At 42.1% G+C, this 13,018-nt stretch overlaps 1 protein-coding gene and 1 long non-coding RNA gene across 5 annotated transcripts; one reads left to right on the top strand and one right to left on the bottom strand.

The window, feature by feature from the left end:
* Nucleotides 1-5,437: 5,437 nt before the first annotated feature.
* On the bottom strand, nucleotides 5,438-11,859 carry si:ch211-254p10.2 (solute carrier family 40 member 1). 4 transcript variants are annotated; one of them, XM_061777521.1, is made up of 9 exons: nucleotides 11,720-11,859; nucleotides 11,347-11,452; nucleotides 11,181-11,248; nucleotides 10,107-10,266; nucleotides 9,649-9,764; nucleotides 9,358-9,484; nucleotides 9,019-9,270; nucleotides 7,616-8,290; nucleotides 5,438-6,668 (listed from the first exon to the last, which is right to left on the bottom strand). In XM_061777521.1, the coding sequence occupies exons 2-9, from the start codon at nucleotides 11,447-11,449 to the stop codon at nucleotides 6,409-6,411; spliced, it is 1,761 nt and encodes a 586-aa protein (XP_061633505.1). In that variant the 5' UTR covers nucleotides 11,450-11,452; nucleotides 11,720-11,859; the 3' UTR covers nucleotides 5,438-6,408. The 4 variants fall into 4 exon arrangements, with proteins under 4 accessions (XP_061633505.1, XP_061633504.1, XP_061633507.1 ...); XM_061777520.1 differs by having other exon boundaries at nucleotides 9,019-9,484; XM_061777523.1 differs by lacking the exon at nucleotides 11,720-11,859 and having other exon boundaries at nucleotides 9,019-9,484; nucleotides 11,185-11,248; nucleotides 11,347-11,407.
* On the top strand, nucleotides 9,364-11,731 carry LOC133479948 (uncharacterized). The gene is made up of 3 exons (XR_009789123.1): nucleotides 9,364-9,489; nucleotides 11,167-11,231; nucleotides 11,337-11,731. It is a non-coding gene; the product is annotated as an uncharacterized LOC133479948 (long non-coding RNA).
* Nucleotides 11,860-13,018: the final 1,159 nt, after the last annotated feature.

The raw sequence follows: 13,018 nt of genomic DNA, 5'->3' as shown, positions 1-13,018 counted from the left end.
AGGTTACAAAATAATCTTTTGAAATTCTAATCAAGAATTTTTATTTGACACATTTGAACTGCATATAAATCAGTGATGCTTGAGTTGTTTGAATATTCACAAATGATGTTGAATAATGCAATCTGTCCACAATACTTTACTTGTCCTATTTTACCAATTTTTCACTATCTCTGGTGTGTTCTCAGGATTACTTTCAACTAGTGGAAGATGCAAATATACAGTTGTCACGTACGTGGTTAGGGCGAAGGAGAGTAACGCAAGGCAAGAACATGGTGGACCCAATTGCAGGGAAGCAAGGAGGCAAGGCAGGAATGTGGGAGTCTCAAAATAATATTTAATCTTCAAAAAGGGGAAACGAGGATATTGGATAAAGCAAAACTGAACGAAGTCCCACAGCAGATAATCAAACCAAAGTAACAAAGAAACACTTGAATATCTAAAACTGGAAACAAACTATGACCTGTGAGTAAGACGTGGAATAGATGGGGAAAATGACACCTGACAATGACATACCACAATGATAAAGACAACTGACGACTATGACATGGCAAAGACATGTGACAACGACAATGAGCCGACAAGAAGTGAAAGAAACCAGGGAACTAAATACAAACAAATTGACGACACGACGAGGAACACCTGGACAAGACACGAGTGGCTGGAGCGAGCTGATTGGTCGACACAAAGTAGACGAGAACAGGTGGACACAACAACCTAATGAGCACACGACAAACATGGAACACAGGAAAACATGGAACAAAACTAAACACAACCCAAACCAAAACACAGACCATGACAACAGTTGAGTCCTGAAGTATTGAAAAACAAAAAAATGAGTTTTAGTGATTTTTGCCACCAGAATTTGAAATAAAACAAGAGTTGTATACTGTATAACAATACTCTGTATTGGAGTACACAGTGTATTATGTACAGTATTCCCCTGTTCAAATGTCAGGTTTTTGTGATGTAAAAAAATGATACCAAGTCATTTCAAAACTTTTTCCACCATTAATGTGACCTGTGCAACAAGTGTGTTATCATTAAACGTTTGCTGTTTGCTGACACTGGCGTCACAAAAAAAACAAAAAAACAACCCACTTGCGTTAGTCATGCTGGTGGTCACTGAGCTTCACTCACAATGTTTCAAATGGTTGTAATAGTACCCCCAATAGTGATGTAATTGTTTTCATTTGCAGGAAAGATCTTTGAAACTTCCCCTTTCAGGTGACAGTGAGATTAAAAGAATACACACAATACTACTGACCAAGGACATTTATTTTTCCCCTAACAGCATTTTCTCTATTAACGTTCTATGGATTTTTCCACAGACAGCAGCGTACCGTCTGAACGGGTCCTTGCAGGGCCTTTCACTTGTGCTGGCGTCCCTCATGTGCTGACCCAGCAAAGTGCCACGTAAGAAATGGTCCGTGATTACAGTTGCTCGTGTACCATTCACCTTTTTGCTCTTTTGAGAAGACGCAAAAGGATTCCATAGGATGTACAGTATATTCTTTAAAGTCTACTTTTTACTACTGTACTTCTTTCATCAGCTTATAGGGTACATCAAATAGCAACAGTGGGAATTCTTATAGAAATTGTAATGAAAACCTTTGACTTCACAAGTAATGCATACTGTAACGTGAGGTTCTTGCTTTTTAACATTCTTAAAGAATACACGTCATGAAAATGTGACTTTTGAATTGCTTGAATAGAAATATCTTCCATGATATGATCCACTCGCCTGGACGAAAATCCAAAGCCAGTTTCAAGTGACGACCGCAGTCTGGCCACCGGACTACGCTGGCTGAAAAACTATCATGCAGAGGCACTATAATGCTGAAACTCCCACATGCAAGTGTTAGGCATTTTAGTGCATATCAGCCTTTTTTTTGGGGGGGGGGGGGGGGCCAGTAAGAGATCAATTTAAAACAGTGTAAACTTCAGGGAGCTATTTAACTATTTATTTTTCACTTAACTATGTAAGAGATGCTAAGTGTTGGAGTATTATTCAAAATTTTGATGCCAATATTTCCCCTTTTACAGCAAATGAATAGCTGCTCCAGATATCGGTTATCAGACTCCTTGACCACTAATAATCGATATTCGCCCTGAAAAAATAAGCATCTTCCCTCTTTAATGGGCTAATTTTAGCGAAATAGACTGTGTTACATGTCTATAATTCTTAAACCTTTGGTATTTTGACAGAAACATCTCAGACCAGTTATTAAGGACTCTCGTTTTGAATTGTAGAAAACCCTCACAAAATAAGTCTCCTTTAAAGTTGTCCGCTAATTAAAAAAAACAAAACATCACCTTTAAAATGAATAATGAACAAGAATAAGTAGCTGATATGACAACAGGTGTGACTGGTGTATGTTGTGTGTTCTAATGCGCGCGTTATGTCTACTGGTGTAAATAGAGAATTCTGACGGCTTGAGGGAAGATGTTCTTAGTCAGCCACTCTGTCGTGGCCCTGCAGGAGCCGAGGCACTTGTCAGAGGAGACCCGCTGAAACGGTCTGTTGCTGGGGTGGTCAACGTCTTTGATGATTTTCTTGGCTCTGGACCTGCACCTTCTGGTGTCCATGTCCTGGTGCATTTCCCTTCCCGTGGTCCAGGTGGGTGAGTGTAAAGTGGAGGACTTGGGCGACGGCCTGATCAGTACATCTGTTAGGGCGCTCGGCGAACCGAAGGGGTCCAAAAAAGATGGGAAGTGATGAGCAGATTAAATCTGTGATGAGTCTCTTGTCGTAGTTCTATGGTCTCTTCACATAGACACGAAACGCAGCTCATCTTCCGGTGTACATTCCGTCATCCTGCATTCTTCTTTTAGTATCGTTAGCGCGCCTCTTTGTGTTTGGCCCTTCACATCTTTTTATGTGGTCCCTACCAAAGATTTCCACAGTTTTTCCCGCGACTTCTGTTCTTAAACTAGCCGTAGAAAGTTAATAACCAATGCAGGGGCAATTGTGTAATATGATTGGGTGATTATTAGGGTTCCCACACAGAACATAGTAGAAAAAAAAAAGAAAATGAAAAAAATAACATATTATGTAAGGGACAGTAATTAACTGCCTTGCGCTTTAGCCTCACACCCGTAAACAAACGCAGTGCAGCTCTGGTTCTGCTTTGCAGACGTCGCGTCTATTGGTTTTCTTTTGGCAGAATGTCAAACTTGTTAACTCATTTGAAATGTCACCATGCGAACATCAGTGCAGCACAAAAAACATTGATGCTGTGCTAAAGTAACTTCCTGTGGCGTTTAATCAACCTCTCTTTCCAGGGTTCTTCAGATGGAGCAAAAGCAATAACAAATGTCATGAAAATATTAGGATTTTCAAAGCATAAAAGTTCACTCTGTTTAAAAGGTTACCGTTGCACTTCTCTGCATTTGTCATTTCCTAATAAGACAGCAAACAAATAATGCACTTTCCAAGAAAGAAAAGATTGAAGCTGTTGATGTTTCATTTTAAATGTCATTAAGTCTGTCCCTTTACACAAAATATTAGCAGTTTGTTTTGAATTATTGTCCTTGACAGGACCAAATGTAAACCGAACCATTAACTTCAAACAAAGGTACGTAACAGAACAGTTACTTTTTTTTTTTTTTTTTACACATCATTACAGCCATCCCCTAGCAGTTACACATTTATGCAGTTTCACTGTTATAACTTCCCCCGCCCCCCCCCGCCCCCCCCCCCCCCGAAGGCAAACCTAGCTACGATGTTGCCCGCGATGAAAATAAATTTGACCCCCCGTTCTGGATGCTCCCTGAGCTGAAATCTGACAATATTTTCTTGTTTGATGTCATGCATGAAAGGGGTTCACCGTTTGGATTTTTCGTTGACTTTAGAGGCATATTTCCTGAAACTGTGCGATCCCCGACAGTTTGGCGCCTCAAGGAGGCAAACGATGCGGTCGGCCTTGAATATCTACAAACAGCCTTGTACTATTGGGTCCTATGTGCTCCTTTTCGAGTTTCTCAGAATAGTGAGGCAACTGCAGCTTCGACGTGCTACCACTGACCCAGTTTTGCAATTAAACGAATTTCAAAGTGAGAATGCCTAAAGTCAGACTTGTTAGTGTGTGCACGTTAATCAGGGACTAGGATGAAAAGCATCAGGGATGCTGTAGGCCTGGAGGAAGTGATGAAAGCTCAGTTTGCTTTTTGCATTTTTTCACTGATAAGTGAATAGTGGACTCTTTTACACCATACTAAAATAGGTCATATTTCGCCTCCTGTGATGTCTTTCACACGCAAGCACAACTGCTTTAAAATGATTGCAGAACAGTGAGTACATACAAATATTAACATTGTTATGAAGAACTGCTGGCACAATCGCACCATTTTTAAATAGTGATTTCGAAGAAGCAAACCGAAGTATTGATGTGTAGATTTTTTTACTTTTTTTTTGTGCTGCCCCCACAGAAGGATCCTAGTGATGCCAAAGAGGAAAACTTAGGATAACCGTAGTACAGAAAGTGGAAATTACTGCCGCATTGTAAAGTTTCTGGATCCTCAGTGCAACATAAGCCGCGCAAGGGCTGTTTGCAGTTCCGTTCCCACGGCAGGAAAATAACCCAAATTTGGCGGAACGTGCTGTAGACTATCGCTAACCGGCACTAAAACTGTAGTAAAGTCATAATTATAGTAAATATTTGTATAAAAATGTCATATAAAAACAAGTACGGCGCTAATTTAATGTCAATGTGCCGCATGTTGACATTATTATGCTGCTCCACAAACACGCTCACTACGCACCATCCGTAATGCTGGGACGGAAACTGTGGACCTTCTGCACAATTACAGTAAATATTATATATTAAAAAACTTTATAAATTACAGCAATGCCAATAGAATGCCATGAGGGCTTCTTCACAACTTCCTGTTCCCTCTCTCTGTCTGTCAGGGTGAGTTGTTTTACTCCATCTTAGTTTTATTTTGTTTAATTATACGATGGTTAACTTCTCTATTTGAATTTTAAAAGACTAAAAAGTATTTTAAATGATTTTAAATTGTAAGACAATTTATAAAAGTTTAATGAAACTGAATGTTTGAGTCTGGAAAAAAAATGAATCCACTTTGAGAAAAAAAATGTTTTGCGATGAGAGCAACCAACGACAATTAATTGTGTTCAGCTTCAAAAGTTCTATTGTATTAGTACAAAAGATGATAGGAGTTCAAATTATAGTGCGTAGCATTACTTGGCTTGCCTTATTTAGCTGTAGCTGTTGACTATACCTTTGTCATGTCATCTGTGGTAAATTGGAGATTTAAAAAGGTTCATTGTAGGGAGAGACCTGAAGGGGGAAAAAAGAGAGAGCGAGAGAAAAAAAAAACATGTCCCTGTTTTCCTTGTCGTCGGCATGCATGTCAAGACAAACTGTCATTTTAAAGATTCTTTATGATTTATTATCATGATGATATCAGTCTGAAATAAACAGTGGCAACACACGATATGTAGAGGTCACAGGAAAATGATACAAATATATTGCAGAGGTGATGCTGGTTGTGGGATGTACTGTACATGGAGGCAATATGAAAATAATCCCCAACTGACTGTGTTCTTGCTCTTTGTCGAGGTGAGGTCACGGTGGGTTCATTTGAAATGTGACAGTGTTGATTTCAAACATTTTGAAAAATATTTACTAACACTATGATATTGGTTATTTTACATACACAAGCCATTGGAGGAAAAATGTTGTGTTCTATAGCGTCGATGCCTATGTTTATTTATGTGCCATGTGTTCTTTGGATTCATGCACATGAAAATTAATCAGGCAAAGAAAATGTTTCGTCCATTCAAAAGGGAGCTGCCTTTCTTATTTTTATTTCAGCTTTATTTCATATGATCTCGTGTAATTCCCTTTATTTCCCTTTATTGGAATCCTGGAACATTTCCAAGTGGGTGGATCAGTAACATCCGTATACTGCACTGTACGTCTTTCTTTTCTATGCATCAGTATTTTCCTCCCAACGATGGTTCTTTTGTGCGTGCAGGCTAAAAAAAAAATGTCACCATCCATCCACTTCCATAGAGAAAGCTTGAAAAGGTTCATTGAAAGCCTTGCTGTGATCCTATGGGGCTTACGAAGGCATAGAGTGCCGTTGTAAATTCCACTCGGACGTCTCCCCCGGAGGTTTCATTGCTGCATTTATAGCGGCCATTCATATTCATGATACAGTGTTGCTCCCATTCTTTTGCACCTGAGTTCTGGTTTGCTGCTTTATCACACGCAGGCCCTGCAGGAAGGAAGCAGCTGAGGTGAGACAGACTCTGACTGTTGTGTGCTGAACGGAATGGCTAATTCACGGAACAGGAGGGAGACATTCGTTTCGCGCGGTCAGAGCGGACTCAGTGCTGGTAAGCGTCTCGTGCTTTGCATTTGTGGGCCCCGTCTCCCCCCTTTAGGTGTTCAGGTGACGTTTTCTCTTGGCTTTGTGCGCATACAGGAAGTACATAGTGTGTCCAGTGGTGATGAAGAGCACAGAAATGAGAACTAGGATGCCAAAATGCTGTGGCTGTGGAGCGGAGATGACCATTATGAAGTGGAGCAGGTCCATCAGGTAATTCATAGAGCTCTGCACCCCATTTACAACACCTCGCTCAGACTCACAGATGTTCTCCTGCAACAGCTGGGTGACGGTCAGGTCAAAGGACCACAAACCTGCAACACAGGTGACACTGGGCTTTAAAAAAAAATACCTGGCTAGCAATTCATTAACAGTACTCTATAAATAATTCTGACCAATTGCACAATAATATCCAAAACTGTTTCAAATTTTCTGCCTGGTCACGATTGCTTTATTTTTGTGGTTGTAGTTTGCAGTGGTATGGAACTGTACTACATACAGTACTGCATTTTAATGAGAGCTATTTTGGATACCTCAGTTATACAAGAGAGTAAAAAATATTAGCCAGCTACAATGCAAAATCACAAATCATACTGTCCCCGAAGCCCCAAACCAAACAGTTAGGCCTTATAGCTTTATGATAAACGTTTGCACTTATATCTGGATGAAACCTCTTAGCAACAAATTAGGGATAGACATTTTATCACAATACCGTACCCAATGTGGAAGAAAAATAGATAATTATTAATGGTAACATTTGATTAATAAAAAACATTTTTTGGAATGATATTGGAGAATCTTTGTTCAAATGTTGTGAACTCCCGTTTTGATGCCGGTGTTACATTAAGCACAATAATGTTTCTTCGGAGGAGTTGTGGATGTATTTTCAGCTTCCCATAGCTGATGAGACTGACTGAACAGCACCTCTTCTGGTTGCAGCCAAATATTGCAACATTCTCATAGAAGGCAAGGTGGTTGTATACTGTGGTCAGTTGTTATAAAATGTATGCTATGGTAGCTATCTTCACATCCACAGAACTGCTTTCATTTTTTTTTTTTTTTTTTTTCCCTCATACCCCAGCTGCCTTATAATGTTGATTTTCAGTGCGGTTGCATTTAACCAGAAGGTGTGGCAGACAAATTGAGTATTAATTGTGACATTTAGCAAGTGGGAAAACAATGTGTTCACTGGTGGATGTACAGTGTAAAAGTAAATGAGCTCGACTGAATGCCGAGTGTTGTTTGAACCATGTCCGCTCACCGATGCGTGCCGTGATGACGCCCATGAACAACAGGATAATGGAGATGTAAGATTCCGGTGCGCTACCGGAGGGCACGTTGTCAAAAAGCACAGTGTTGTTGGTCCAGTGGATGGAGGAGCGGTCGGGTAGAAGTGGTTGATTGCTGCCTCCTCTCAGAGGAGACGTGTGTTTTTGTCTTTGGCTCGCCATCCCTCCAAGCTCAGAGGAGGAGTTCGAGGTAAAGTAAGGAATGAGCAAACTGAGATCCATGGGGCTTCCGGGGGCAAAAACGGAGCACACGCACAGTAGCAAGCAGCCCAGGTGGAGGCAGCTGGAGATGATGCCGGTGTTGATCAGACCGTACATCTTCCTCAGTCTCGTAAACATGACGGTGCCCATCAGTCCCGTGATGGCCGATACTCCCATCAGCAAACTGAGGAGGGAGCCGCTTATGCCCTGAGTGTAGGCGTAGCCAGTGGTGATGCAATCAAAGCCCAGTACGGTGGTGTAGAGGAACGCCAGGCCCATTCCGGCCAGGAACACTGGCTGCTGATAGTAAGACCTCCATCCGTCCTTGCAGGTGCTCACCAGCCAGCGAAACCTCCGGAAGCACAGCGGGAGATAGGTGATTTCGTTTAGGTGAAGGCTGGCGTCGCTGTTGTCTTCTGCCAGAGGCTGAACGACTTGACCTTCGCCTGATGACAAATAATTAGCCAGTCAAACAATATTTCGGGCACTTTCACACAACAGCAATCTGAAGACAGGAAGCAGCATTTTTGTGGTGGGGGGGTGGGGTAATTATTGTTCTGCCTTGGTGGAGGTGTGCATCCCACCGGGGTGAGGTTATATTTGATTTAGTTTAGCAATTTACTGTTTTGTTTTTTTTTTTGTCTCCATTTTATGTCAAAGTAGTTGGAATCGCAACATGGGCCAAAATATTTATTCATTTTATTTCCCTAAAATCATAGTTTAATTTAATGACTCCATTGATGGGACTTACCTGTAAATGTTCACATAGAATTTGAGGATGTCCTATGGCAGAGGTATGAAACTCATTTTTGTTGCGGGGCATATTGTCGGTGAGGTTTTCGGAAGGACATTATGACTGTGACAGCATACAAAGGTTTCATTGCCTTATCATAATCCTACATATACGCAACAAATTGATTGAAATCTAATTTTGAAATCACAAGTCAAGGGTAACAATATCCTCAACTATTGTTGAAGCCACTGTAATGAGGTGTTTGATGAGAAAAAAAAAAAAAAAGCTAAATGCTTGCAATATCTCAACATTATTTATTACATATGACAATTTAAAATTCCGGACCAGATTGATTTTGACACCTGTGTCCTACGGGATACATTGTGGCCATCTGCAATCCATCAGTTCTAGTCGAATGATGCATTTGAAATGAAATCCCACCTTGTGATCTTCTCCTGTCCATCCCTTGCAGAGTGGCCTGGTCCACCGCCGTTGGCGGTTTGACGGAAAGAGCGGGGACGATGCGGTACACCCGCGACAAGAAGAAGAACTCCACAATGAGAGACACGAGGTTCCATCCCAGGATGAAGCCACACCCAACTACGTTGGAGGCCAGGGTCATAACCTGTCCCACCGCGAGCGGGGCCAGGATGTTCGTCACCTGATCTATCCGCCTCATGGTGGCATTCATTCCTTTTGTCGGGATCAGAGAGGTCGAGGTTAACGCGCTTGCTCGCTCGCCACGACCACGTGCATTCCCGAGAGGGCGAATCCTCTTACCGGCTAGGTGGCCGCGGTTGTAGCCGGTGATGACTATGATCCAGTCCCGCTGGATGGCAATGGTCAGCGCAGTGCTTGCAAGGTTTGCCACATCTGCCAGGACGATCACCACCGTATAACAAACCACCTTGTGTAAGTTTTGCGATGCAACATGTTATTATGGAAGCACAGATGGTTTGCAGCCACAAGCTCACAGCGCAGAGGGGAACAACAGCAGCAATAATCACAGCCGTTATCCTGTTATTGCATATGAGTGAATGGACATGGCGTCAATATGTCGGGTGTACTCACAGTCAGCCAGCCATCCCAGATCTGCTCAATCCTTTGCTTATATGAGAAGACCAGCATAAGCACAATGCTGCAAATTGTCACTGAGATGTTCTGGATGAAAAGAGACGCATGTGCAACTGAAATAAGACACACACACAAAAAAAAAACAAAAAAAACAAAAAAAAACAAAAAAAGACTCAGAGTGTGGATGATATTTTCATTTCTGAAGCCTAACCTAACCCAGATGTCAGTGGCTGCGAGCCGTGCACTTCCCTGGTTTTGAGTGTCAAAATCAAATCAGAAGAGTGATTTACACTTGAGACGCCGGGAGGGAAATGCAATTTACCCCATGGCGGGACGGCAAACCAGCACATCGTTCCAGCCTCAAGATCGAGATGCGCTGATTTATCGCCCACTTGTCTGATGCACTGTAATGCATGCTACAATTTTCAGGTGGCTGTGAAATTGCTGCCGCATACCTTTATTCCTGGGATTGCGGTCAACCCAGTCTCCGATCAAAGCTCCGAGCAGGAGCACCGAGCCAGCCACCACCAAGCCGAACACCGCAGTCAACAGCAAGTTACGTCCGTACAGCTCGACCAGGAACACAGAGATGGCAAAATGCCACATTCGGTCGCCCTGATTAACACAACATAAACGGCCGTCATTATGTCTTTGTGAGCAGTCACAGCTTCAGTCAGTTGAAAGCAAGACTATGAGGCCATCTTAGCTTCAAATAATATCCTCCGCTATGGTTCAATGAGACAACTGTGTAATCCTCCCTCACATTCCATAGTAGTTTCTAATATCGGGACACCTAATGTTATGTTAGCACTGGCATTAAAGCTAACGTCACAAACTTTGTTGCCCACTAAAATGATGGATGAGCTTACGATGGTACTAATAAGAGAATGACCAAAGAGGTCACATTACATGTACTTGCTAAACAAAACAGCAGTACCTACTGAAGCAATTCAAGCAGTCTCTGATGACTTGCTGGCTGCCCCGCTGATATTAGGAAGTTCCCTGCCCGACATTAAAGATGATCCATCTTTATGGGTAGTCAGTGTCTTTTCAACGACAATTTGCCACAGTGTTAAATTCGTCCATTTTTATGTTCTGTGTAAACACGGCTTCATATTAATTCTCTGCGGTCTGTCTAACCTGCCTATATTCTTGCAATTTTTTTTTCCTAATTTTCAAATTTGACCAGCCATATGTGAGCATCATGATAAAACATGACATTATAAAAATTGTGCACAAACTCAGCAGTTAAGTCAATAACGGCTTTGGCCATTACTTGAGGAAATACAGTACTCTGCAAGACTTTACAGCACTTTGGCACAAGGGAGCAATTGTTCCTTACTGCTGCTTTTCTCTGTGTGTGTATAAATAAGTAAGTACATTTTATTTACACTAAACAGCACTTCTCACAGAGTGCGAGTGGGCATGTCACAATTTGGAGGCAACAGACTGCAAGGCTTTACACCTTTAGATTTTAAAAACAAAAAAGTAACCTGTGTGTATGTGTGTGTGCAGGAGATGATTCTTACCCACATTGACAACGCTCCACTGACATAGATGAGGAACTTGGGACCCTTGAGGTAGATAAGTGCTGAACCTTGATAAGAAAGGCATACCAATGGAATGGAGGTACTTTATATACAACGTATTTGAGTCTGGCCAATATATTCCATGTGTATTCAAAGATGAGCTCACCTGGTATGCTCCTGGCTTTCTTGGCTCTCGCATTCCTGATGTCATCAGGCTCAAACTCGACCACAACGCCACCACACTGGGAGGACTCGGCTCGCTGGGACATTGCCTGTGGAAGACGTTAAACTGGTCATTTCTCATCAGCCCCAAAGAAGTAGTAAGTCATTAAATGTGGACATTTTTTGTAACATCTGGTTGACAGTCATATTCTACATATCCTACCTCTATCTTGTGTTTCACATTGTCAACAATACATCATCACTAATAGCTCCTGTACGTCACATTGTGAAGCAGGAAACAAACGAGTTGTTTTCCAATGGGACTCGGTCAAACAAATGCAGCCTTAAGCTCTTATAAAGTCAGGTAAGTGAGTCACCTCGTTTCCGGTGTTACACTCGATCCTTGCTGCTGTTTCTTGATGATGTATGTTGTGCCATGTAGCCTACATTGGGATGCTCGTCTTTCCTGAGAGCTGGAATTCAAGCTGTAGTAGTCTGAAAGGCTTAATAGCGTCCCGGTGCTCAAGTGCACCATTGTATGAAAGTGCCAGAAAAGCAGAACAGGCAGCGGGACAACAAAGGCAGCCAGCATATTCCACAGCACGTGACAGCGGGGGAGGACAATGTCACCCTCCACCCGCTCCACAAAAAAAGCACAACTGTGTGACTGCTCCGACTCAAAAAGGACACACGTGCACGGTCACCGTGTACACATACATGTGGATGCACACACAGGCACATATACCTGTCTATATACGCTACTATATTGTCACACCTGCTGACAGGCACATGTGACATAATTCACCAAAATTCTATTGATGTTTCCCGCTATAAAGAGTTGGATTTGGCAATGTCAATTGACTGACATGTTATTGCGTTTTTACCAGCGTACCGACATCATCATCTGCTTGTTAAATGCGTACGCTGAACCCACCAATTCATTCAACTGGTAGTACAAGAGGCAAACTAAAGACTTGTACAAAAACAGAAAATCCCACTTCAGCTTTGTTTTGCTTTTTCATCCCCCCAATTTTTCAAGTTGTATTCTGTTTAGAAACCTTGACATTTTTTTCCAATCACAGCTATTGTTAAATGTTACTTTAAACAAGTCGTGTTAAGTTAATAAAGATTTTATGACGGTGACAGGCCATATGTTTACATTGTCAAAATATTTGCCACGACACTCAATTGCCTGGATGAGAAACCTAGTCGGCCGTAGTAAAATGAAGTGAACGCAACTTAACCTGACAGAACGCAACAGGACTTATCAAAACTTGGACAGCGGGAAGTGTGTCTACTCCCTGGCATCTCACGCTCGCCACGTACAACTCTTCTCAAGCTGATTTCCCTCCAATACCCGCCGTGGCATGCCTGTTTAGAATGCTTAATGTTGAATGTGTGTGAAAGAGAGCGATGTACACACTGCGGTGTGTATGTGAATTACGGACTCATTTGCATATTTTGGTGCAAGAGATGTGTGTGAGTCCCCCAAACGCCCGCACCCCCCTCCCCATCGCGCTGACGCCGACATTGAGCTGGGCCAGACAGTGAAGCTTCATTAGACTCGTCCGCGACAGTTTTGGTTTTGTTTTTGTACAACAGAGATATGATATATTTATGTCTTCATTAATTAATGAGGCGCTTTGGCTTTCTGTTCATTTATTATTCAGTGAAAT

The sequence above is a fragment of the Phyllopteryx taeniolatus genome, chromosome 6 (genome assembly GCF_024500385.1).
Source record: "Phyllopteryx taeniolatus isolate TA_2022b chromosome 6, UOR_Ptae_1.2, whole genome shotgun sequence".
Taxonomy (NCBI): domain Eukaryota; kingdom Metazoa; phylum Chordata; class Actinopteri; order Syngnathiformes; family Syngnathidae; genus Phyllopteryx; species Phyllopteryx taeniolatus.
The sequence above is the reverse complement of the archived record's forward strand: the minus strand, read 5'-3'. Positions and strand labels throughout refer to the sequence as shown.